Here is a 23233-nt window from a genome sequence, read left to right on the forward strand (position 1 = left end):
GCGGCCGGCCGGGCTGCGTGGACATGTACTCACGTGACTGATGTGTGCGAGCTTTGTGCTTTATGATGCTTGGCCCGCCTGGTCGAGCACAGGTGCATGCATGCAGGCAAGGCACGGCACGGCACGGCACGTCGTGAGTGTGCACACTGACCCTGCCCGCGCTTGATGGAGGCCGTAGCAGCTGCATGCATGCGCCGTCAAGCACGGACTTGCGCTGACTCGCTCGAGCCACCCCGCGGTCGCGAGTTGGGCTCCCCTCCCCCCCCGCCGGCGAGTTGGGCGCCAGCATGCACACTCAAGACTCAGATCAGACTTTGATCTTTCTGCTGACTGGATCACACGACAGACAGGCTCTGATCTGCCTATTCGCTTCCAAAGACGCACATCTAGCAACATTACGATCACGCCCCCCGCAAGCACACACTCGCGCACGCGCACACGCACACGCTCGACCCCGACCCCGACCTGCTTTATTGTCCCCACCTTCTCATCTCTTCGCTTTGCCCCAACCAACACCAACCACACCTGATTCGAGATCGGCATCGGATCGGGGCAAGTTTCGATCACATCACCCTACTTTTGCGATTTTTCCACGTTGATGCTTCTTGCACGAGCGAGCCAACGCTTCGCTCGAATCCAGACGCGCACGCGCACCTCTTCGCAAGGCATCGTCGTTATCAGCAGCAGCAGTCGTAGATCATTCTACACGCTCAGACTTGCTCGCACGAATCCCTTGCAGTCTGACTCCATCCAGCCTACCACATTCACCCAGACTGGCACTCGCAGCAGCGGATCGCAGACGCGCAAAGAGGTGGGTTCAAGGGTCTTTTTCTTGGTTGTCTTTTGCTTTTGCTAGCGTAGCATGACTACACCCATGACACAGACACGGGCTCATCATCCTCTTAATCGCCCTCGCCCTCCCCCTCCCCCTCGCCCTCCTCCTCCTCCTCATCATCCCAACGCAACGCCGGCTCGCGCTTTGCTCTGGATCCTCCTTCCACTCCTTGCGCTTCTCCTCGCTTTTTCATCCCTGCGCGTTACGCAGCTTCAAAGCCTATCCACCTCGATCACTCCCTTCAAACTCTTGCGCACACACTCTACTCGAAGCGTTGTCACCATGTCGACATCCAGCAACACCGCTGCGCCAGTCGCCTCTCTGGCGGGCGGCGGCGAAGAGTTCTTCCGTCTGCCGACGCACACCAGACCTACCCACTACGACTTGACCATCCTTTCCGATCTGCAGTCCCTCCGATTTAGCGGATTGGTGACGATTCATCTGGACGTGATCAAGGAGACGGATCAGATCGTGCTCAATGCGGGAGAAGGTCTCAACGTCAACAAGGCCGCCGTACAGGCCGATGCCCTCAAGACGGAGAACAAGAGCATCGTCTCGCTCGATGTCGACAAGGTGATTTGGTGTATTGGCTGGCAGGCAATGAGGGGTTTTGCCACCCCCCCGCTCAGTCATCGTCCCTCTCGGCTGACTGACTCGCTCGCTCGCCTGCTCACCTCGCTGCCGTGCACAGAAACACGAACGCATCACTGCAAAGCTGGCCACGACGCTGCCCAAAGGCAGCAAAGCCACCATCTCGGTAGCTTTCGAGGTGAGCCGACTTCAGCGCTGCTCCTTGACCAGTCAAACCGCCTCTTCTTGGCGCTCAGGTCGCGTTCCAGGCAGGCTGGAGAAGCTGCCAGACCCCTCGGCATGCTGAGTGCACCATGTATGCTGATGGACCACCCCCCCCCCCTTCGTCGACGTGCAGTCCGAGATTGACGCGAGCATGATGGGTGAGTGGAGAAAGCAAGAAAGGGACTGTCATCGCTCGCTCGGCTCTGAGTCCGCTGCTTCCCATTCGCACTCCCCACTCCAGGCTACTATCGCTCTACTTGGGAGCACGAGGGCAAAAAGGGCTTCTATGCTCTCACTCAGTTCGAGGCCACTGCTGCCAGAAAGGCTTTCCCGTGCTTTGACGAGCCAGAGGCCAAGGCTACGTACAGCTTCACCATGATTCATCGCAAGGACACCACAGCCCTCGCCAGTAAGTTGGAGATAGGGCCGCTGCGAGGCTCGAGAGCTGCGCTGAGAAAGGCTGTCCTCTGCTTCCTCTGCTCGCACCAGACATGCCTGCAATCAGCAACAAGCCAATCAGCCGCTCGGATGCCGACAAGCTCTTGCGCCTCACGGAGCTTGGCGTGCAATCGGGAGTCACTGAAGCTGCCAAGACTCTCAAGACGGAAGTGGCAAACGCTGTCGGAGCCGGTGACGAGTGGGAGGTTACCAGTTACGACAAGCTTCCTTTGGTGTCTAGCTACCTTGTAGCCTTCGCTAATGGACCTTTTCAGAGCCTCGAATCCAGCTTCAAGAGCCCCATCACGGGTCGCACTGTGCCCATCAAAATCTACACTACCGCAGAGTACATTCATCAGGCGCAATTCGCTCTCGATGTGACTGCTCGTGCTGTGCCCGTGTACGAAAAGATCTTCAAGCAAGAGTACCCTCTGCCCAAGTTGGACACGCTCGTCGCCTCCGATTTCGATGCGGGAGCGATGGAGAATTGGGGACTGATCACGGGTCGAACCAGCGTCTACCTGTACGACCCGCTGAAGAGCGGCCTGCAGGGCATGAAGAGGACAGCTTCGGTGCAATCGCACGAGATTGCCCACCAGTGGTTCGGAAACATTGTGACGCCCAAGTGGTGGGATAATTTGTGGCTCAACGAGGCGTTCGCAACGCTCATGGGAGAAGTCATCATCCTCGACCGACTCTACCCAGAGTGGGACAGCGCGAGCGAATTTATTGGACTTCATCTGGAGCGCGCTTTCGAACTCGATGCCAAGCGCTCCAGCCATCCCATCGAGCTGCCGCTCAAGGGGGAGAATGTGGAGGATGCAATCGCTCAGATTTTCGATGCTTGCTCTTACAGCAAAGGAGGAAGCGTGCTCAGGATGCTCGCTGCGATTGTTGGCGAAGACGTCTTTCTGAACGGGGTTGCCATCTACCTTTCCAAGCATCTGTACTCCAACGCCGAAACAAAGGACTTGTGGGCTGGAATCAGCGAGTCTTCGGGACTGGACGTTGCTAGGATCATGAGCAACTGGATCTTGAAGATTGGCTATCCCGTCATTACGGTCGAAGAGAAGCAAGACAGCATCGTTGTTCGTCAGAACAGGTTCTTGAGCACTGGCGATGTCAAGCCGGAAGAGGATGAGACGTTGTGGTACGTTCCCTTGCAGCTCAAGACGGTATCCGCTTCCGGAGAGGCCAAAGTGGACCCTAGCGCTGTGTTGGATCTGGAAAGGTCGAGGGAAATTGCGCTCAAGGATGTCAAGAACTCTACGTGGAAGCTCAACGCCGACACGATTGGTGTTTATCGCGTGGCTTATGAGCCCGCGAGACTCGCAAAGCTGGGAGCCGAGGCTGCCAAGCCTAATAGCGCTTTCAGTCTTCAGGATCGTGTGGGGCTCGTCTCCGACGCTTTCACCCTGGCCAAAGCTACGGATAGCAAGACTAGCGCAGCGCTCACCCTGGTCAAGGAGCTTCGAAACGATCCGACGTACCTGGTGCAGAGCATGATCAGCACCAATTTGGCTGCGCTCGCCTCGACTTGGTACGAGCAGCCGGAGGCGGTCAGGTCTGCAATCGACCACTTCAGAGCCGAGGTGTTTGGCGGCACGGTGCAAAAGTTGGGCTTCGAGTTTCCAGAGGGCGAGTCTCCGGATACGAAGCAGCTGCGCGCTACTGCCATTGCGGCAGCTGCTGCGGGTGGTGATGAGCACACGCTGAAAGAGCTGCGGACCAGGTTTGCAGCTTGGCAAACGACGCAAGACGAGAGCGGTATTCATCCCGACATCCTCAGGACGGTATATGCCACGGCTGTCAAGCATGGAGGAGAGGCAGAGTACGAATCGGTGCTTGGCGTGTGGAGGAAACCTCCTACGCCGACGCACAAGATTGCTGCTCACTTGGCCCTGTGCGCTACGAGGGAGGAAAAGTTGATCCAGCGAACATTGACGCTAACGCTGGAAGAGGTCAAGACGCAAGACTTCATGTACACTTCTGCCGGACTCGGAGCCAACTTGTCTCCGCAGGCTAGAAAGGCGCTTTGGAACTGGATCAAGCAGAATTGGGACAAGCTGAATACAAGGTTTGCGGGAAACAACTTTAGCTTTGGAAATATCGTCAAGTATGCTTTGTCCAACTTGGCGGATAAAGAGGCTATACAGGACGCTGAGAGCTTCTTTGAAGGTAAACAGATTAGCAAGATCTCCATGGCTTTGGCTCAAAGCTTGGACTCTATCAGGACCAACGTCAGATGGCTCGACTCGGACAAGCAGGACGTCGAGCAGTGGCTCAAATCCAATGGTTACCTCAAGTAGAGGGCGCAGAGGAGCGCACAAGGAGAGCGAGGATGCCGATTCTTTGCGCGGGTCATACCTTTTTTGGGGGCGCATCCAAAGAGGTACAAGTTTAACAAATCAAATTGATGTCTTGACGTGACGAATGCTGATGCGGTTTGAAAGGCGTGGGTCGGCCATCTGGGTGCATGCGAGCGTGCATGCGAGCGTGCACGCTATTGTTTTCTATTCACATTCTCCCCGTGCAAGGACAGCCTCCTTCAGCCTCGTTTCCTCTTGCACAACTCGATCAGCTTCGTCGTCGTTCAGAATACGCGTCGCGCTTGATGGGCGGGGGAACAAGCAGAAAGCGGAGCAAGGCAAGCCAGATGCGTGTTTTGGTTTTCAGCTAGCTTTCCTCGGATGCCTCTTTGCCGCACCGCGTGTAGCGGACTTTTCAACCCCCCTCTCGCAGCTATCACCCACCAACACGCGTCGAACTCACGAGAGAACGTAGCCTGCAGTGGAGGATTGGATCATTTGAGGATGCGTCCGGCCAGGCAGTACCTTGGGCGCAAAAAGGGAGCACGGTTAGTAAGGGGGGGGGGGGAGGGCACATGCGCGCAAAGGTTTTGACGCATCGCAAGCACGGAGAGCATAATCAGAACTCACTTGGTACTCTCTCAGACAAGGCTCGGTGATGAGCACGTTGATTAGTTCTGGAATGTACCTCAATCTCGCAGAGGCCTCGATGAGAGGCTGCACGGACGAGTTTCTCCAGGTCAGCGATTGGGTTTCAAGCGGAGCAAAAAGGTTCGGGCTGTCGTCGTCGTGCGGCTCGACTGCTCACCTGCACAAAAGGACTGTGTACGGCAATGCTTGCTGAGCCGCCCAAGTGCGGAATCAATCGCTGCAGAACAGAAATCGTCTCGTAAGGGCAGGCTGCCAAAAGTCTGCCATGAGTGATGTGCCAGCGTTCACCAAGAAACTTGATTAGCGTCCAGCGGACAGACCTCGGTGCGGCGATTGTGCACACTCACCCGTCCCAGTCGCCATCCAGCAGCTCCTGCCGCGTCTCTTGATACTCTTCGTGCTGGCCCTGCCGCTTTCTGGTGCGTCGGCAAAGAATTCGAAAGATGAGCTGAACTTCCACGAAAAAGGGGGGGAAAACAGCGCCTACACCCTATGCGCTCGTCTTACCTCAATCTCTGCCTGTCCCGGTCATTGACTGGTTTGCCTGCCGGCTTGTGAGTTGCATGCACATCAATTTCGCTCTCTGATAGAGGCAAGAAACTCGGTCAGTCGAGCAGCTGGATACGAATTTGCCGCTTGCAAAGTTCGATGAGGGCGCACTGCCATGCTCAAGCTGTCAAGCACGCACCCCATCCGCTCCGATATGAAAAGCCTTACTCACGTGGCTCCCATCCTATCTCTGTGGCTGCCCAATGCAGGCTTCGCAGTATCGATAGGTGCTCCTCTTCCAAATTCAGCTGAGCAAGCGATTCAAACGCAGGGGGCGATTCTGAGCTCGCAAAGATCGATCAGTCTTGTGAGCCTCGATAGAATGATCAACAATGCGTTTGCTGGCTAGCGCTCACCATTATCTCCAATGACCAGCACTCGGCCTTCGCCGCCCAGCCTCTCGAGCACAGAACCAGTCAATGCGCCTCCAACCCCGTCCACGATCAGATACCTGCCTCCAGCAGCGACGTTCGCAAAGCTCAACATCTGCGCTATCGAGTCTTCCCGCAGACCTCGCATCTTTTCTGCTGAGCGCTCGGCGTTGTGCGCTGCTATGATGGAGGGTGTTGGTGCGAGCGGCGTAAAGATTCGCATGTGTCTGTGGGACAGCAAAGTGAGTTTCGATCCCATGGCAGGCGCGAATACAAGCAGGTTTGAGCACTCACTTGCTTTCCTTTCTCTTACGATATCTAGATGAGCAAGGGTGCGTCAGGGCGCTCGCAAATGCTAGTGGGATTGATGAAGGCGCAACAGCTGCACTCACTTGGCCTGTGAAAATGCAGTCTTCTGAGCAAAGTTGATGTTGCCTTCCGTGGCTTGCTGTATGATGGTCTGATGCAGACAAGGGAGGGGAGGAGATAGATCTCAGCTTGGCCTGTCAGATCAACTCAATCCCCTCCACTCTTCTTGCTCACCTTGCCGTCCACCCCCGCATCCTTGAGCGCGCTGATATCGATGGTCGTCAATAGCTGCGCGGTTTGAGCATACGCCGAGTCTGGATCGCCATCCGCGTACAGCTCGTTTGTCGCATCCGTCTCCTCTAAATCCCGGAGAAGTGAGCACAGCCGACGCCCGGAGGAGTTGATGGTGTCAGCGGCAACGATCTGCGCAGGCCTTGATGCGCCTCATCCAGCAGAATGGGTCTACGTCATCCGCAAGGCTCACACCGAGCGCCTCGACAGCAGCACTCACCAATCGCCTCTGCACCTGGCGCTTCAATGACCACCCTGAGCTGGCCGGGAGTTGGAAGTCCGGCTTCTTTGGACGCTTTGCCCTGCCTGCCCTTCGCGCCGCCTCCCTCTACCGGCTCCGTGCCAAAAGTCGGGCCAGCACTGCCATCTCGTACATCCTCCTCGCTCTGATCTAAGAGGTCCTTCTCCTCATCTCCAGCCTTCCTCTTGCCCAGCACGCCACCATTAGCATTCAACCTGCTCGGTCCCCCTTTATCGCCGCCCACGATTTCGAAAGAATGTCCAAAAGGCAATCCCACGATCTCGGAGCCTCGAAACACTCCAAATTTGCCCAGAGAGATGAGATCGTCGCCTCCTCTCACACCACCTTCTGCTGCTGCTTGAAGCACGACTGACTTGAGATGTCCCGATGGAAGTTTGAGCAGCACAGGCTTGCCGGACGGAATGTGCGTCAGTCGCTCAGAGGTCGTGAAAGGTGCTGACTTTCGCATTACTTTCCTCTGGCTTTGCCGATGCTTGCCATTCTCATCGACGTGCAAAACGCTGCTGGAAGCTGCTGAGCTTTGCAATGCTTCTTCCGAATTGCTCATCTTGACGGATGTGTCGTGTTCGTCGTGCTGAATAGCGTCAGGATCAATTCAAGATTCTGATGGATGCGATAGATTCACGGTCATGCTTCCAGTCTGAGTCTCTTCTGGAGGCGAAATTAAAAACAACAATGTGAATCTGATGAGTAGCATGCGGCTGCAGGAGCATTCACGTGATTTGGCCGCCCTCAGCTTTTCTCGGTCAGATATTTGAAGAGATTGCTACATGTCTGTGTGGGAGTCTTGGAGGTGAGAAATTGAGCCTGCATGTTCCCATGTTGTGTACCTCTTTGCAAGCCTGTGCAGGACAAATGGTTGTTATTCACTGTGACGGAAGGTGTCTCTTTCCCATGATTTGTTGTGCTTGGTGGCAAGCTGAAAGCGCTTCTGGTCAGTGTTCTGCTGCTCTTCTGAAGGAGCCTTATTAGTTTCCTACTCATACTGTGTGCTCTATAGTGACTGAAGCAGCCCTGATTGTTTCCAACCCCATACTGTGGCTCTGTCTTATGACCACATGGCCCCCAGAGCATACACCGTTCATTGGATACTTGCCACAGTACGCTATGCACTGTCACATTCAGAATCGCCGTAACCCCCTCAAACTCTCCCACTCATTTGCTCTGCTTCACACGCGGCATCTTGTTGACATGACTGCCAAGTAAAACGGCGCGGTTATCCAAACCTCAATGATTTGTCACGTATTGAGCTATCAGAACAAGTACTACTACTACTACTACTCGCGCTTCAATACGGCTACCTCTGCCTCATAAGTCCTCCCTCAGTTTCCGGAGCATGTCTAACATTCGAGGATGCCGAAAATCGGGCCACAAGGCAAAACAAAAATTGGGCCGGCCAAAAAAAAATCTCGACCGCACTTGGAGTCGAACCAAGTAGGGAAAATCCCACGGCATCGCAACAAGAGCACACGCTCTCGGTAACTCTCGAATAAATTCGAGTGCAGCCCGTTACCGTTCCGGCATACGGCCGTGATTGGCGCGGGAGCTAATAGTCACAATATGAACTATAGAGGTGTGCTCAAATACTTTTCTTTGTTACATGGCGCGTGCGACGCCGCCAAGCCAAGCTGTACGATTCGTGACTGCGCGCGTTCGCATCTTACATATAGGTAGGTATACCTGCACCTCTCGTCTATGTCCACACCGCACGCACCCCACGGCTCCCGCGCCTGTGGGCATGCATGCTGCATCACGATTCACATGCTCTCAGATCACGCCATCCTTCCGCCATGCAAGTCGTGAGTGGAAATCAATCTTGAATCGAGGATCTTGAATCCGATGAGCGCGAACTGTTTCAGCAATCACGAAGCGTAATAGCGAATTGTGAATGTTGATGAGTGTGGTAACTTTGTGAACCGTGGGACGTGAGAAGGCAAAAACTTGCCTCGCCTCTACATCCACCAGCCTCACGCTGGACGCATCTATATGACATTCTCGATGCGGCGCGAAGCACGGACCAGCAGGTGCTGAAGCGCTCCTGAAGACGAGACGTCGCTTGTCGCATCACTGGCTCTCAAGCAGCACAAGCTGGCTGTGCTGGCTGAGCAGTCCCATGCCCCCTAGAGATCCGGCGAGATCTTCAAGACGCCCTGCTGTAAAGCACATCATCCACTGCCAATTTCGAAGCCGAGCCGAGCAGTTCAAACATGTCGCAAGGTGCAAATCAAGACGCAAATGATGGGCAAATCTGGCCACACTTTCCGCGTATCGCCCTCTCCCTCGAGCTGGAAAATAAGGGCAGCGTGGCCAGAGATCACCTTGCGCTTGAACGTACATTGTGAGTTGCCGAGTTTCCTCTAAGCATGCTATCGGCAATTCGACATTGCATCTCTCATCTGGTCCCCCACCGCACACTTCGCCGCACCCCTTTCCCACAGCTTGGCCTGGCTGCGAACGTCTTTGGGTCTAGTCTCTATTGGAATCGCAGTAGCGCAGCTCTTGCGCATTCCATCCCTCGCAAGCTCACCGCCCAAAGCTTTCTACTCCTCTGACAACAACATCTATCAGATTCAACAGCCTCAGCAGCAAATACTCGAGGCTCTGCGTTCAAGCGATGCCTCCGTACCGCAGGACACCTTCACAAGAGAAGAAGTGATGCGCATGCTCCAACTCGCATCGACGCAAGACCCTTCCATCACTCCCGAAAAGCTGTAAGTGCGATCGATCGATCGTACACTGCCCTCTGCACGGCCAACTTTTGTGGGTCTGATGCTTCCCCCTGCCCCCTGCCCCCACATCTTTTCCTGTCTGTGTCGCTGTTTGCGATGCAAATCAGTGGCAAGCCGATCGGATGCGTGTGCATAGCCCTGGGTGCGCTCAGTCTGCTCTTCGGCACGTATCGCTTCTTCAAAGCGCAGCGCAGTCTGATCCAAGGCAACTTCCCACCATCTCGCGCTTCCGGTGCGTATCTGCAGCGCCCTCGTGCGACCCTCTCTCCCTCCTTCTCCCCCTTCCACTTAGCTGACTGTTCCCGCTTCGATGCCTCCGCCCATCTCCCGCACTCTCGCAGTTTCCATCATGGCTTTCCTCACCGCAGCGCTCATCGTCTCTTGCTTCATCGTCATCGTATACACACGCTCTTCTTACACTGGCTCCCGCTCCTTGAGCTGGCTCCTGTACCCATACTGAAAAGCAGCATTCGCACGTCGCCGCGTCGTCTCCACGAGGCTTCAATCGCGTAGACCCGAGTCTTGAACATGCGGAAAGAGGCGCATACATTGCGAAACATCGGCCAACACAGCAGCAGTGCGTGAGCGCAACCACGAAGATATGCATCAGGTATGATTATAGAAGAGCGTGTGCACGTGTGGCAAGGTGTCCGGAGACTACGATGATTTCGGGCAAGAACGAAGTGTGGCGTGCGAACCGCGCAAGGCTTGTCTTATGAGACTGTGGTACCAGCCTTGGCTGCGTACTCTACCGCATTCGTCGTGACGAGCGGATCCCCACCGAACAGTTCAACAGCCTCTTCCGGCGGTAGATCGTGCTGGCCGTCATTCTTCTCTCCTCGCCTTCGTCTCAAGTCCTCGGCAGCATGAGGGTCCTTGAGTGCCGTGGACGACGCACTTGCCGCCTTCGCGTCTTTGCCCCAAGTACCTTTCTTTTCCTTGCCGAGCGCTTTGAGCTTGTCGAATTTTTCCTTTGAAATCCTCGTTCCAAATACGGTGTCAAAGTGAACGAAAAAAGGTTGAGAGTAATTGTACTTGAGGCCTTGCATTTGATGATGCACGTCGTGATACTCGGCGCAGTTAGGGAAGAGGAGGTGCAGAGGGTCAAGCCATGGCGGGAATGCGTATCCTCCGTGATCGCAGACAGTTTTGAAAGTGCTAAACATGAACAGCACGACTCCCTGTCTGATCGTCATCAGCGCTGCGGCGTGCGCGAGCGCGGCGCCGGCAGAGTCTAACAGCAGACCTGTGAGGGTGCGGATGGAGGAGAGGGGAAACTGCTACTTAGCATGCGCATGTATGCTTCTCTCGAGGCAGCTTTCTGTGCGTCGTGATGCTTCCCAGCTACGGACCTTCTAGTGGATGATTGTACAGCGCTCCGTAAGCGTACGGAACGTAAAGGCGGTGATGATGCGAGTGAAAGTGGCGATATAGGAATCTGCTTTCGTGAAACAAGCGGTGCAGTCCGTACTGCCAAGCATCCATCACAAAGCTATGGTCAGGGCAAGACACGTCAGCAAGAGCAGTCCACAGAAGCCTCTCATATCCTGCGCGCAGCTGTCGGATCGACCCCGCATGCAGCTCGTGCGCGCACCGTGATACTCACAAAGCCCACCAAAATTGAACGACTGGAATGCCCCACCAGTAGATGAAGTGGACTGTCGAAGGACCCGCCACTTTCAAGAAGCTGAGACCAGTTGAATTACCCAACAAGCCGAGCGCAGCGCTGGACACGTAGGCGGCAATGTCCCTCATTCCCTCTTGATGATCTCTGGCGTTCTCAATCGCAGACTGACTGCCATCCAGCACCATGGCGCCTAGGCCGACCTGTATGGCATGCTGAAGCATGACCATGGCCGCCACTTTCCAAGGGCCCACTCGATTCCTCGACGTCACCTCTTCGGGTTCGTGCAACCTATACTGCTCAAAGAAGGGTAGCTGGATGTAGTCCAGGAAGGCGAACCAACCTGATGCCAGCCAGTAGAGCACGACGGGGCCCAAGACGGAGAAGTACTTGTCCGTCATGAATGGCACCAAGCGTTCCGATGGTGTATGGTACCATGGTGTGCTGACCGGTGTTGGAACCAGATATAGACTGTCTGCTGCAGACACTGTGGATCTGAACCAGTGACTTCCACTCGAGACGTTCATGGCGGCGACAGCTACACAGGTGCGTACACGCGTTCAGTCTGCCTCGTCGATGACGCGATGCAGGTGCTGCGACACTGTGGCGGCACTTCACTCGCCGTGTAGCGATGGGAACAGAGTGATGCTGTGCGATGTGCGGGTGTCGAATCGTTGAATGCAAGTCCCAAGGATCGACTTGCGGAAGGGGCTGGGCGGTGCGAGCCGGATGAGCGGGAAATGTAGGCGTAAGAGGTATAGTAGGTGTGTGAATAGGCGAAATAAGGGAGAGGGTCAAGTTCAGCGTTGCACAAGTAGAAAGGTGATGAATCGAGGAAGGTGAGGTAATAGCCACGATTGGTGATGGTTAGCAGGCAGAAAGTCTCGGTGGATGAGGCGGTGGGGTAGAGCATTGTGGTTCACTACTACTACTGTCACAAGTCGCTGATGACGGCTTGCGACTCCCACACTCACACTCACACTCAAACCTCACCCTCGACTCATCCTGACTGGACTGATCAATCAGCAGCAGAAATCTTGAATAATCACTTATTCACGATTGTCACTGAATGCGTGCATGCAGCAGCATGTGAGCGCGGAAATAACACTCCGCTTCCGTCTCGCGCGGCTCATGCATGCCACTGCTGATGCCTGCGCCGCGCCGCGCATCGGCCTCCCCGTACCGTACACATTCACGATTGTGGAATTGTTAAGAATGCCATGCTAATTCGTGCTCACCACGCGTGACGGGGGTATATATGATGTCAAGCGGATGCATTTGAAATTGACAAGATGATCGACAGATGGAGGCGGTAGTGTGAGTGTAACATCGTCAAGGCGATACTGTGACTGGTGCACTCTTGACTTGACTGAACACGTCAAATGTGAATCAAGAATGCCAGTCTCAGCGCCAGGCGTATACTCAGCGCTTGCGTCGCTTGATCGATCTTGTGGGATCATCGAGGCAGGGCATGCTGAAATTTAAAGCTCTAATTTAAGATTCACATTGATTCACACTCGTGACTTTGACTGGTCGCATGCTGCATGCGCGGGGAACAATTTCCAGCAGGCGGGGAACCGCGTCTGCGTGCTGGTTGATGCATGCATGCAGCAGCCCGCCTGTCAGTTGTGAGTGCGAGTGGGACGCATTGATTCACAATCAATCAAGAATCGAGTGCACGGGAACACGAATGCGATGCAGCAGCACACATCCACCCACATCCACGATCACGCATCACGCTGCTCTCAAGAACATCGATCGCAGAGCGCTGCTGGGAGCAGCTTTTATCCACCACTCTACTCACACTGCGCTACGTGTCATACGAGCAGGCGCTGGGCCAAAGTAGGAAGCGTACATCACGCTCGCATAGCGACTGCACCTCAATCACAACCCTTTCGCAACCACGTCCAAGCGCACCATGTCGAATCTGCTTGGCAGGAACGGGTCTGGGATGCGGTCCATCTCTGGCAGCTCCAGTGCGCCTCACGAGCTATTCGATTATACCTCATCCGCATCTGGCTCTGTCCCACACGAGCAATCGAGCGATGCCTCTGCACCGAGTCCCAGCTCTATCGCCGATACGCTGAGACACAAGGGCATCAAAATTGCTGGCTTCACCATCCGAGTGACGCACGGATCCATCGCTTCGTCCGCTGCCATCGATGAGCTGTCCTCGGATCTTCAGATCCCCATGCCAGAGATGCCCTTCCTTAAAAATCGAGTCTCCATTGAGCATGAGGCAACAGGGTGGAAGTACGATCTCGATTCGGTAGAAGCTTTGAAGTGCGTCGAGGGCGTTGCAGAAGCCCACAAGCTGGAAGGCATCTCTTTTGGCGTGGCCGGCAGCACAACGGCAAGAGCTCGCGTTGGAGAAAAGAAAAAGAGGAGGAACAAGGTCAAGGTGGCTTATGCGAAGGAGTGGGGTCGCAGTCGGGAGCAAGTATCCTCTTCCACAGCGAACGTGACGCACGGCTCCCAGGCACAAGCTTCGACTGCATTTCGCCCGGACATTGCCCCGGCTCTCAAAGCCTCTGCCGCTGCTGCTGCTTCCAGTATCGATGACGCTTCCAGACCCACGCATATCCCGGGCTCTAGCGGTGATGCTCCTATAGAAGCGAGTGGAACAGCGATCGGTGCTGCTCGTGACTACGACTGGACGTACACTAGCACCTATGCTGGAACAGAACAGATCGCTCTTCCTCCAGGTTTCCCCAATGGCGCAAGCGCTGAAGCTCCCAGCACTGCTTCACCAGCGTGGACCCCTGCTGCCCAGCTTGCTTCCAAGTTTCGACCGGCAAGCGATTCGGCCACTGATAGGATACCCACCGAGAGACTGGGACCGGGTACAGAACCCATCTTGTTCTTCGATGAAGTCGTGCTTTTCGAAGACGAGCTGGGGGATAATGGCACGAGCGCAGTGAGCGTCAAAGTGGTGAGTACTTGCTAAGACCAGTCTCGGGACTTGATAGGATGCAGCAAGCCGGTAAGGTATCTGTCTAAAGGCAAGCTGACCTTGAGCAATTGCACCCCAGAGAGTCATGCCATCTTGTCTCCTGCTGCTCTGTCGCTTCTTCTTGCGCGTCGATGATGTCCTCTTTCGCATCTTCGATACGCGGCTTTTCGTCGACTTTCAAGCGAATGCACAGATTGCTGCGCAGGCGAGCCAAGCTGGATCGACCGCTACAACTCAGCCTGATGCAAATTTGGGCTCGCTCAGCCTAGGCACACCTCGTGGTCGGAACGTCGAAACGCCGGCGCACTCCAGCGCCGCGGTAGGCCCTCCGCGCGTCGTAAGGGAATGTAGCGGCTGCGAAGCTTCGTATGCAGAGGTCAAGGCGGTAAGTGCTCCTTGTAGGCGGCTGTTCTCTCCCCGCTGGGTTAGAGCATTGCCGGTGGACCACGTGCGCGGGCTGTTGCTAATGCAATTTTCATCAATGTTCACAGAAACTACCGGCATGGAAACCAAACGACCTGTCACCCTTGACCGATCCCAATTGGGTCGCTTCGACGCTAGCCACGCTCTCGAGCGTCCGAGCACGGCAAGCTCTCTGCTCTTCAAGAGTTCCGGGAGCAGAGTCCGACTACACCAATGGTCAGCTTCCTAGAGGAGCGCCTGTAGAACTAGGTCCAGCTAGCATTCCTTCTAGATTGCCCCACATGCAAGGCGCGACGAATGCGCAGACCTTGCCGCGGAGCAACGCTATACTTGGAGAGGTGGATGACGAGGCTTGGCTCGGTCAGGGAGCTAGATGCGACGTCGCTCTCTTGGAATGAATGAGACAAATCCTCAAATGGACCCTTTCTTTGCTCTTTGCTGACTTGCGCGCTAGCAGGCCTGCGTGATGCTGCAGACTTTTCTTCTGAAGCTTAGCATGAGTTGTACAGCGTGAAGCAGAGGACCGAGCCTCGACATTCGCAGCAGCCTGCTGTGAGAGGATTGTGAGCAGTCGAGTCAGATAGATGCAGAGGGGTTCGGTCGATATAGCGAGCTTGGCAAATCGTCTCCAGCGTGACTCGCTGTTCACGTGATGCTCGATCATATCCAAACGCATGCATGCAGGCGCGGCTGTTTGTACCCCCGCACCGACTCGTCTCACGCGCGCACGCGATTTGCGCTGCTGATGCTCGGCCCGCTTCACCGGTACCGGTGCTGGACCACGTTTGTTCGAGGTTGATCGAGGATGAGACGGGAGGGGGGGGAGGGCGAAGTCGCACCTTTTCTTCCTGAAACTCACGACTCGTGATTTCAATTGGCGATCGCGATCAAAGAGGGTTCGACAGTCACAAGGCTCTCCCTTCCGACCGCGCTTCCGTAGCCACATCGACATTTGTAACTTTTGCAAAGCACCTTCCCCTGCCGAGCAATCGTGACGCACTGACAGATCCCCACGCAAACTTTTGATCGCCTCCGCACCTTCAAAGAAGCTCAGCATGTCTGCAAGCACCAATGCAGCGCCGAGGGCCGACATGGTGCAATCCGCAGTCTCTTTCCTGCTGGATCCGGCAGTATCGACGTCCACAATGGATCAGAGGCTGCAATTTCTTTCCTCCAAAGGTCTGACTCAGAGCGAGATTCAAGAAGCTCTTCGTTTATCTTCCACCACCACCTCTTCCACCCATCTCTCGCCCGCTCCTTCAGCTCAGGGTCAGGTCGGGCCTTTTCAATCTCATCAGTCGTATGCTCAGTCTGCTCCTTATTATGCAGCACCAGCTGGTCAATATCCTTATGGTCAGCCTAATCAGAGAGCCAATGATTGGAGAGATTGGTTCATCATGGCCGTCGTTGCTGGAACTGCCGGGTACGGCGTGATGAGTCTTGCCAGGGTGAGTGAGCGCATTCAAATCTTCTGCGTAGCCGCGGTGATGGCGCTTTCCAAGAGAGTGCGATCACTATGGACCGCATGTATGCGCCGCCAACAGAGCTTCCTACGCCATTCTCCTGTGTGCGGCCGCATTTGGAAAGCGCACACCGTACAACTGCACACCTACTGACCCCGACCCGACCCGACCCGAATCGCCGCCCCTTTTGCCAAATTCCCAACCACAGAAGTACCTCTTGCCACATCTGAAGCCGCCCAACGCTGATGTGCTGACTACCGATCTCGAGTCCCTCACGGCTAAGTACGACGCTGTCTCCTCTCAATTGTCAGCGCTGGAAGAGACGACAGAAAGCGTCAAGGTGGGTGTAGAGGAGCAGCGTAAGGCTGTCGATCAAGGCATCAAGGAAGTGGAGAGCGCTGTGGATTTGATCAAGAAGGGAGAGACGAGAAGGGATGAGGAGATTAAGAAAGTGGTGGATGAGGTGGAAGAGATCAAAAAGAGTCTACCAAAGGTGAGTTTTGTGCCCCCCCCCCCCCCCCAAAAAAAAACACTCGACGCCCCCAACCCCGACGCATCGAATTCGCAGAAATTTGAGAGTGTCCGTCTAACGAGCTTTTCACCTTTCTCGTGCTATATTAGATGTTTGAGAAGACGCAATCAGCGCAAGCTCAATCCTTGTCGGACTTGCAATCTGAATTGAAGTCTCTCAAGTCTTTGTTGGTCTCGCGCGGCGGAGCAGGGGCAGGAGCAGGAGCAGGAGCAAGTCGGTACTCTAGCGGTGTCGGTGGAGCATCATCAGGAATAAGCGGGGGCAGGGACTCTCCAGCACTAGGATTCAAACCGAGCATTCCAGCATGGCAGCTAGCGGGCGGTAGTGGAAGTGGAGCTAGCGCTGCTGGAAGTGGCACGGAGAGCAACACACCCGCAAAGGATGCCAAGGTGGGCGCGACCAGCGCGAGCTCGGATGAGGAAAAGTCTGTGCAGAGAGGCCTGCAAAAAGGAGGCGCGAGCGGCGAAGAGTCTGCCACTGGTGCATACAACATCCCTTCATGATGTTCTCAAGTTCCCGCTGATCATGGCTACCGCGACCTGTTTTCCCCTTCGCTTGTATGACATCCCTTGTGATTCTTCTGCTGCTTATGAGGCACAGGCCTTCATGTGCGCTTTGCAGCGCTAGAATTCACACCTTTGCGATATGGCTCCAGTCTAGCTCGGCGCTCTTGTGCATGGACGCTCTGATCGTTTGTGCATGCCGAGTAAACTTGTATTGTACAGCGCGAGCAGAGACTGGGGCGAAAAGGAGTGAGGCGGTGCACGGGGTGCGATCTTGAAACGCAACGAGGGCGAGGTGACCATGCGGGGTGGCCTCAAGCGGCTCGCGTCGTCTGTCGAAGAGAGACATTTGCACGATCGACATCGAAAGAGGTGGCGAGGGGTGTCGAAGTCGGTGTGTCTCGTGAGAGGTTCGTGCTGCCTGTCAATCCATTGCTAGCGACAAAATGGCTCAAAGACGCGTCTGAAGGTCTGAAAACCGTCTCTCTGCTCGTGCTCCTATCCCTCTCCGAGTTTTGAGCGGAGGTAGCATTGCCGTTCGAGGTAGCATTTACCGACGTGCCAGAGGCGACTTTGAGAGGCACATTGGGCGCAAAACCCGTCTTCAGTGCAAAAGCAGGTGATCTGAAATGATCCTCCAATCGCTCCGTATGGAACTCGTCCACGATTGGCTTTTGAAGCACATTCATCCTGGGTGTTATGCAGACCAGCGTGTTGGTCGAGATCTCCATCCAGTCTGCTTTCTCAAATGTCAAGGGCTCGGAAGCTACGACGACTATGCGCTCTCGCTTGTCCGCTTTCACCATGCGATAGGTACCTGGCGAGTGCTCGTAGAAGGAGGTGCCAGACGAAAAGTACTGCAAATCGGTCCTTCATAGCGTCTCAGTTCTGAAAACAGAACGTTTGGCAACGGATGGTGCAGTGCAGTGCTCACCAGGCTCGCCGCCTCATCTGTCCGAGATGAGACGTACCGAGTGCATACTACTGACTCTCCATCAGTGACGCAAAAGTTCATGAGGCTTGGCTGCGCAGCGGAATCGTGTTTCGATGAGCATGCGAGCGCAAGGGCATGATTTAGCAAATCCCTGCGAGCGAAACAGCAACGCACCTCGTCAACGCCCGCTTCCCTTGCCCAGCGATTGAAATCTGCAATCGTCTTGAGCATTGCGTTTTGCAGCACCTTGTGATCCGTGGGACTCTGACTGGCCGGATCCGGCAAGTGAGACAAAAACACAGCAAAAGCGTATTCAGAGTCCGTATGACCTTGCGGGTACAGAAAGAGCTCCTCGGGCAAGCTTTGCAGCAGTCGTCTCTTGATCTTGGAAAAGGACGAGATGGCTCCATTGTGCATCCACATCAATCTGCCATACCTCCAAGGATGACAGTTCGTCTCGCTCAGAGCTCCCGCAGTGCTAGCTCTAACATGAGCAAAGACCAAAGGGCTTTTGATCTTTTCCGCCAATCTTTGAAGGTTCTGATTGTTCCAAGCTGGAGTGACGCTGGTGAAGATGCAAGGTGCTGAGCCTAGCTCTGCATCGTGCGACGCATCGTACCATCCCACCCCAAAGCCATCCCCATTCACAGATCGCGTCGCGTCCAATCGTAAACGAGCATCGAAAGCCTGGTTGATGATGCTGTGAGCCGGACGTGTGACCAAGTGAGAGAGCTGTATCGGCTCCACGCCCTTGTACACCAAAAGTCGACACATTACCCCTCCTCCTTCTTCTTCTTGGTGCGCTTGTGCCGCCCGAACGATGCCAATAGGTCCAACGAGACCGCTGAGCGCTCTCACGTCTCTTCTTGATCGCTATCAGAGCTTCGAGGGACGTAAAGCGTTAATGAGCCTACAAAGTCTCGACCGCTGAATGAGTTGATATCGTCGGCCTTTTTGTCATGGACTCTGCCCAAGGCGCCGCTTTCAATCCTTCGCCAGGTGGAGGATCAGTGGAATTCCTGCACAGCCCCCGTCCGTTGCTCTCCTTGAGCCCGCTTCTATGATGACCGATGAACGCCGCGATACGTTCACACCCGTTGTCTGGTAGACGATTTGCCAATCGCGAGCAGAGGCTCAAACCCTCGACTTGACTGTACGGCTCTCGTGTGTCCAGGGCAGCATGCGATATCTTCCTCAGCTTGACCCTTTGCCCTAGCGTTGCACCTTTCTCTGCAGTCACGAGTGGAATGGTGGTCAGTACCAGCCAGCCTACTCCGCTCTCTGCAACCTCTCACTCCACCGCGCTAGCTGCTGCTGGGTCGAGTCATCAGATGCTTGATTTCGCGCATCACGCCATCCATCCACACAACATGCTGTTCGTGATTTAGTCACGTGATCGCCTTTCGGTTTCCAAAATTCCAATCCAGTTCGCTACCCAAACTCCGTAACTCTCGACTCGCTCCAAATGGGCTCATGGCACGACCCCTACTTGCATCGATGACGCTATGGACTTGCCTCGTCCTGTCGAGCATTCCGCTCACACATCGACAGGCCCCGGCAAAGGCCATTGCGCAGCGCGCAGAATCCATATCTGGCCCGTTCTCCCACAACGTGGGGTCCAAAGCAAAGACCGAGGGGACGGGCGCTTCTTGCAGTCGTGAGTACCAAACGCAGGCACCGCTGCCCAGTGAGGGACGACAACCGTCAACCTTATCGCAGCGATCTGCACAACAGACAATGGGAGCAAAGCGAACGATGAATCATATAGAGTTGCAACGAGACTCGCAAGAGTCGATAAAGTAGCCAAACATCGTGCGACGCCCAACGAAACATATATGCAGTCCGCAAAAAGCCAAACGATCCGAACAAACTGCGTGGCTGGATATAAACGATTTCGCGTGCGAAGGAAAAATATTGTCCGGTAGTAAAGCGCCTCCAAGAATGTGCGCCACCAACGCGCTGGTCAGGGCTGGGCCGGTGTAGGGGCATCCTCCAGTGATGGACAAAGCAAGAGCAAGTCCGCGTAAATGTCCACAGCTCGCTTCTTGTCCACTCCAACCCTCAAACAATTGCCAAAATCGTCTTGTTCTCCCTATTTTGGTGTTCTAGGCGAAGTGGCACGAGGCAAGCCGGTGGGATCTTGATCGCCGTACGGGCTGCTATTCGACGATTGAGCAGCTTGCCAAGCTCTAGCCTGAGCCTGAGCTGCCTGTATACGACTGATCGCGTTGATCAAGCTTGGCGTAGCCTGCACCGCATTCCCGTTGTTTGCGCCCGAAGCGGGATTCAGAGGGCTCGTGGGTCTGGAAGAGGAATTGGGAGCCCTAGGCGCTCCCGCGTCTCTGTAATTCTCAAATGCCTTGTGGGGCGTGCCATCGTGCGCTGTGCTGACGGAGGACACCTTGGTACTGCCGGACATGTTCGATCCCACGCCCGTCGAGGCCGTCGCGTCCGATCTGTACGACGGCAAGGGCGTCGCGGTGCTCAATGATCCAGGTGGACGAGGTAATGGCGATGGCAAAGCGTATGTGCTGCGAGCCAAGGCGCTGAGTTGCTCGGACGTCGCAGGTCCCTTGCTAGCGGAGCTCAAACGACTCTTGCTATCCGACGCTTCTTGGGAAAGATCGCCAGCTACGTCTTCAACATCCGTAGCGTCCAAGTCATCCCCTTCGCTCTCGCTGTCGTCCCCATTCTCCAAGTCCAAATCTTTGTCTCTCCTACTGAGAGCCTCGAACCTAGCGGGCACGCCTCGAGACGTCTTGCCACTCTTGTGCGTCCTGCGACTCGAAGCGCCTCTGCTACGCTTCCTGGTTGGAATCGCAGTGAGCGTATCTGCATCTGTGTCCCTGTCGTCAACATTTTGCCCGCCAGGAATGTTGCCGTACGATGCGGGTCCGGATCTTGCCGATCCTGCCTCAGCAAACACAGCCGCGATGCGCTGCCAGGGCGTCGGAGCAGGTTCGAAAAGGCCCTGTCTGGCCAAACTTCCTTCGTATTGGCCAGGCAGCATTCCACTCTTTTCGTATCTCTCCGTATATGCGCCCAGATAGTCGTTCCATGAAGCCTCGGCATCCTCTCCCGAGTGCGAATGGAGCAAAGCCTCGAATGAAAATCCAATGACGACTGCTAGGACCGCCCCAGCGATGAATCCTTTAAAAGCCGACGTGCCCCAATTGTCCACGGCAGCGCTCAAAGCGTCCGATCCGTCCGGAGCAAAGAGCACCGCTGTTAGGTTTATCCAGCTTTCGGTAGACTTTTCGGGTGGCGCGAAGAGCGCAACACCGTTCAAGAAGACGACCGAACCGATGAGGCTAGTGTTGAGGTTGAGCAGGTGTCGTTGAAGCAGTGCCGATCGGGGCAACAAGAGTGGCGCGCTGAGGAGCACCGCAAGAATGCTGACGAGGATGGCGCGAATGAGCAAAGTGTGTATGCCGAACATGGCAGTGAGGATGATGGTGAGACTTGCAGCTCCGAGCAAGCCGCTGAACAGCCTGGCAGCAAATTTGAAATGGCCGCAAAGCGCAGCGCCAAGTAGTCCAGGTACGAGCCAGACTGCAAAGTAGGCGCCCGAAGACATTGTCCGAGCCGGATTGGCGATGCAGATGGCGGCATTGATGAGACTTGCAAGAGTCGAAAAGCCAAAGAAGCCGATGAGAAGCCCGCCGATTCCTCCGGCGAGAGGTGCAGATCGTCCTCTGCTCCCTTTGCTTTTACCATTTGATCCTCGAAGGCCCGGAAGCGCAGCTGCGGCGGGGGTCAAGGGTGTGCCTGCTTTTTTGCCCTTTCTGGAAAGCCAGTAGAGCGAGGCGAAGCCAAAGAAGAGCAGAAACAAGCCTCCGACAATCCACGTGATACAGTAGATGACTCTAGCCCACTGCAAAGCTTTGAGCTGAGCGGCCCAAGAGAAAGTCATCGCCGTAGTCGTCGTCCCATCCACTGCAAAGCTTGCAGGCGTTTCCAAAGAGTTCAGAGCGATTGCACCACCCGTTGCACCCGCTGAACCGGCCAGAAAGTTGCTCAAGCCCTTGTCGGCCTTGAAGTCGGCAATCTTTAGATCAGGATGCTTGTGCCTCCAAGCGACGAGTGCCTCCGCCAACTCGTTTGAGTGGTGACCTTTGTGCAGGTCACCATCCTTTCCCAACCTTTTGAGCTCCTCCTCTAGCTTTTGCATGTCATCGTGATGCTTTGCCAAGGCGGACACGATTTCATGCGACTTGTGGCCCTGGAAGGATGGGTCGACATCAGCGGATAGAAGCTTTGGAAAGGCTGCTAGATTGGAAGGTGGGGCGGTCTGAGAGACGGGCGTGATGCCGATGGATGACGGAGAGTACAGCAGCTTGCGAGCTCCTCCATCGGGAGAGACTCCTTGCTGGACAGCATGATTCGCGGGTGCCGCTCCACCGCCAGCAGGCTTGGTGTAGCCATTGCTGAGAGCATCCAGCAGGGCTTTCGTGCCCGCACTTCGCACTGCATCTGCGTCGTTCGGAGCAACGCCGATCGAGGAAGGAGAGTAGCGCAGCTTTAAGGAGGAACCGCTTGGTCGAGCACCTTGATCAACAGCGTGCAAAGCTGGTGGCGATCCACTCCCACCCTGTTTGTTGTAGCCATTGATCAGGGCATCCAGCAAAGCCTTGGTTCCTGCGCTTCGAACATCACTCGCATCATCGACCACTGCGCTACTGTCCGCCATGGTCGTTGCAATATCGCTCGTCGAAGACTGGTCGGCCTGCACGCTGCGCGTTGTGGGCGCCCACTTTCTTGGCGTGGCGCAGATGGTGAGGTCTCGTTCTGGGGACAATCTCGTGTCCTGTCGTGGCTCGTTACTCGTAAGAGATTCGTAGCGTCGTCAATCGTTCTGTCGTCAAAGAGGAGAGGGAGGGAAGGGGAGAAACGCGCGATGAAGGGCGGAATGGAATGAAGAGGTAAGTGTGTCAGTAGATGAGAGGGATGAGATGGACGGCTCGGTGCAGTCAAAGAAAGGATCACGAGCTTGCAATCGAAAAGCGCATGCATGCCTGCCTGCCTGCCTGCCTGCCTGCCTGCCTGCCTGCCTGCCAGCTGCTGCCTGCCCACGCATCTCACGCATCACGCAGCGCAGCGCAGGACGATGTTGTGGCTGCTGAATCGCGCGCTCGACCCTTGGGCGCGCCGGCGATCGAGCACGCGGCGACCTGCAATCGTGACAGCCTACGTGCTGCAGCTGCTGCTTTACATCTAGTCGTACTATTCGTGATTCCAATCACTCTTGACTATGACCGTTGC

The 23233-nt window shown here is 55.4% G+C and overlaps 9 protein-coding genes and 1 non-coding gene across 10 annotated transcripts; 5 read left to right on the top strand and 5 right to left on the bottom strand.

Moving 5' to 3' along the window:
- Positions 1 to 319: 319 nt before the first annotated feature.
- IE81DRAFT_322965 (putative AAP1-alanine/arginine aminopeptidase) lies at positions 320 to 4530 on the top strand. Its single transcript, XM_025513797.1, has 6 exons — positions 320 to 811; positions 1046 to 1408; positions 1527 to 1604; positions 1764 to 1788; positions 1872 to 2039; positions 2120 to 4530. Exons 1-6 carry the CDS (start codon positions 599 to 601, stop codon positions 4375 to 4377), a joined length of 3105 nt encoding a protein of 1034 aa, XP_025369985.1. The 5' UTR covers positions 320 to 598; the 3' UTR covers positions 4378 to 4530.
- Positions 4531 to 4836: 306 nt separating this feature from the next.
- Positions 4837 to 7357, bottom strand: IE81DRAFT_347012 (Gcd10p-domain-containing protein; the record flags this gene model as incomplete). The annotated part of the gene is made up of 11 exons (XM_025516103.1): positions 4837 to 4902; positions 5008 to 5094; positions 5186 to 5288; positions 5376 to 5444; positions 5536 to 5611; positions 5750 to 5857; positions 5934 to 6175; positions 6243 to 6266; positions 6341 to 6408; positions 6492 to 6616; positions 6769 to 7357. The coding sequence occupies 11 exons, from the start codon at positions 7355 to 7357 to the stop codon at positions 4837 to 4839; spliced, it is 1557 nt and encodes a 518-aa protein (XP_025369986.1).
- An 863-nt stretch (positions 7358 to 8220) lies between these two features.
- On the bottom strand, positions 8221 to 8340 carry IE81DRAFT_t14. Its single transcript has one exon. It is a non-coding gene; the product is annotated as a tRNA-Ser (tRNA).
- Positions 8341 to 8765: 425 nt separating this feature from the next.
- Positions 8766 to 10150, top strand: IE81DRAFT_322968 (hypothetical protein). The gene is made up of 4 exons (XM_025513798.1): positions 8766 to 9148; positions 9249 to 9521; positions 9647 to 9771; positions 9881 to 10150. Exons 1-4 carry the CDS (start codon positions 9018 to 9020, stop codon positions 9997 to 9999), a joined length of 648 nt encoding a protein of 215 aa, XP_025369987.1. The 5' UTR covers positions 8766 to 9017; the 3' UTR covers positions 10000 to 10150.
- On the bottom strand, positions 10073 to 12110 carry IE81DRAFT_322969 (hypothetical protein). The gene is made up of 3 exons (XM_025513799.1): positions 11146 to 12110; positions 10892 to 11031; positions 10073 to 10785 (listed from the first exon to the last, which is right to left on the bottom strand). Exons 1-3 carry the CDS (start codon positions 11688 to 11690, stop codon positions 10253 to 10255), a joined length of 1218 nt encoding a protein of 405 aa, XP_025369988.1. The 5' UTR covers positions 11691 to 12110; the 3' UTR covers positions 10073 to 10252.
- A 767-nt stretch (positions 12111 to 12877) lies between these two features.
- On the top strand, positions 12878 to 14960 carry IE81DRAFT_322970 (TIP41-domain-containing protein). The gene is made up of 3 exons (XM_025513800.1): positions 12878 to 14095; positions 14196 to 14501; positions 14608 to 14960. Exons 1-3 carry the CDS (start codon positions 13115 to 13117, stop codon positions 14935 to 14937), a joined length of 1617 nt encoding a protein of 538 aa, XP_025369989.1. The 5' UTR covers positions 12878 to 13114; the 3' UTR covers positions 14938 to 14960.
- Positions 14961 to 15417: 457 nt separating this feature from the next.
- On the top strand, positions 15418 to 17185 carry IE81DRAFT_301382 (hypothetical protein). Its single transcript, XM_025512233.1, has 3 exons — positions 15418 to 15987; positions 16211 to 16495; positions 16624 to 17185. Exons 1-3 carry the CDS (start codon positions 15595 to 15597, stop codon positions 17035 to 17037), a joined length of 1092 nt encoding a protein of 363 aa, XP_025369990.1. The 5' UTR covers positions 15418 to 15594; the 3' UTR covers positions 17038 to 17185.
- Positions 17186 to 17209: 24 nt separating this feature from the next.
- On the bottom strand, positions 17210 to 19222 carry IE81DRAFT_322972 (N-terminal nucleophile aminohydrolase). The gene is made up of 3 exons (XM_025513801.1): positions 18146 to 19222; positions 17972 to 18061; positions 17210 to 17894 (listed from the first exon to the last, which is right to left on the bottom strand). The coding sequence occupies exons 1-3, from the start codon at positions 18743 to 18745 to the stop codon at positions 17352 to 17354; spliced, it is 1233 nt and encodes a 410-aa protein (XP_025369991.1). The 5' UTR covers positions 18746 to 19222; the 3' UTR covers positions 17210 to 17351.
- Positions 19223 to 19273: 51 nt separating this feature from the next.
- IE81DRAFT_109629 (hypothetical protein) lies at positions 19274 to 19919 on the top strand. The gene has a single exon (XM_025510074.1). It carries the CDS (start codon positions 19445 to 19447, stop codon positions 19772 to 19774), a length of 330 nt encoding a protein of 109 aa, XP_025369992.1. The 5' UTR covers positions 19274 to 19444; the 3' UTR covers positions 19775 to 19919.
- IE81DRAFT_366218 (hypothetical protein) lies at positions 19723 to 22924 on the bottom strand. Its single transcript, XM_025516996.1, has one exon. It carries the CDS (start codon positions 22659 to 22661, stop codon positions 20064 to 20066), a length of 2598 nt encoding a protein of 865 aa, XP_025369993.1. The 5' UTR covers positions 22662 to 22924; the 3' UTR covers positions 19723 to 20063.
- Positions 22925 to 23233: the final 309 nt, after the last annotated feature.

This window comes from Ceraceosorus guamensis (genome assembly GCF_003144195.1).
Source record: "Ceraceosorus guamensis strain MCA 4658 unplaced genomic scaffold IE81scaffold_25, whole genome shotgun sequence".
Taxonomy (NCBI): Eukaryota; Fungi; Basidiomycota; class Exobasidiomycetes; order Ceraceosorales; family Ceraceosoraceae; genus Ceraceosorus; species Ceraceosorus guamensis.

Bases quoted from the DNA above. Each gene is read 5' to 3' on its own strand.
- IE81DRAFT_322970 (XM_025513800.1), top strand. From the start codon at position 13,115: ATGCGGTCCATCTCTGGCAGCTCCAGTGCGCCTCACGAGCTATTCGAT. The intron at 14,096-14,195 runs GTGAGTACTTGC...ATTGCACCCCAG, and splicing joins GCGCAGTGAGCGTCAAAGTG to AGAGTCATGCCATCTTGTCT. The intron at 14,502-14,607 runs GTAAGTGCTCCT...CAATGTTCACAG, and splicing joins CGTATGCAGAGGTCAAGGCG to AAACTACCGGCATGGAAACC.
- IE81DRAFT_322968 (XM_025513798.1), top strand. From the start codon at position 9,018: ATGTCGCAAGGTGCAAATCAAGACGCAAATGATGGGCAAATCTGGCCA. The intron at 9,149-9,248 runs GTGAGTTGCCGA...CCTTTCCCACAG, and splicing joins CTTGCGCTTGAACGTACATT to CTTGGCCTGGCTGCGAACGT. The intron at 9,772-9,880 runs GTGCGTATCTGC...GCACTCTCGCAG, and splicing joins CCCACCATCTCGCGCTTCCG to TTTCCATCATGGCTTTCCTC.
- IE81DRAFT_109629 (XM_025510074.1), top strand. From the start codon at position 19,445: ATGGCACGACCCCTACTTGCATCGATGACGCTATGGACTTGCCTCGTC.
- IE81DRAFT_366218 (XM_025516996.1), bottom strand. From the start codon at position 22,661: ATGGCGGACAGTAGCGCAGTGGTCGATGATGCGAGTGATGTTCGAAGC.
- IE81DRAFT_301382 (XM_025512233.1), top strand. From the start codon at position 15,595: ATGTCTGCAAGCACCAATGCAGCGCCGAGGGCCGACATGGTGCAATCC. The intron at 15,988-16,210 runs GTGAGTGAGCGC...TCCCAACCACAG, and splicing joins GCGTGATGAGTCTTGCCAGG to AAGTACCTCTTGCCACATCT. The intron at 16,496-16,623 runs GTGAGTTTTGTG...GTGCTATATTAG, and splicing joins TCAAAAAGAGTCTACCAAAG to ATGTTTGAGAAGACGCAATC.
- IE81DRAFT_322972 (XM_025513801.1), bottom strand. From the start codon at position 18,745: ATGTGTCGACTTTTGGTGTACAAGGGCGTGGAGCCGATACAGCTCTCT. The intron at 18,062-18,145 runs GTGCGTTGCTGT...TCCGCTGCGCAG, and splicing joins GGGAAGCGGGCGTTGACGAG to CCAAGCCTCATGAACTTTTG. The intron at 17,895-17,971 runs GTGAGCACTGCA...ACCGATTTGCAG, and splicing joins CAGATGAGGCGGCGAGCCTG to TACTTTTCGTCTGGCACCTC.
- IE81DRAFT_322965 (XM_025513797.1), top strand. From the start codon at position 599: ATGCTTCTTGCACGAGCGAGCCAACGCTTCGCTCGAATCCAGACGCGC. The intron at 1,789-1,871 runs GTGAGTGGAGAA...TCCCCACTCCAG, and splicing joins GATTGACGCGAGCATGATGG to GCTACTATCGCTCTACTTGG. The intron at 2,040-2,119 runs GTAAGTTGGAGA...TGCTCGCACCAG, and splicing joins GGACACCACAGCCCTCGCCA to ACATGCCTGCAATCAGCAAC.
- IE81DRAFT_322969 (XM_025513799.1), bottom strand. From the start codon at position 11,690: ATGAACGTCTCGAGTGGAAGTCACTGGTTCAGATCCACAGTGTCTGCA. The intron at 11,032-11,145 runs GTGAGTATCACG...CCCTGACCATAG, and splicing joins GTTCAATTTTGGTGGGCTTT to CTTTGTGATGGATGCTTGGC. The intron at 10,786-10,891 runs GTCCGTAGCTGG...GCACCCTCACAG, and splicing joins GTACAATCATCCACTAGAAG to GTCTGCTGTTAGACTCTGCC.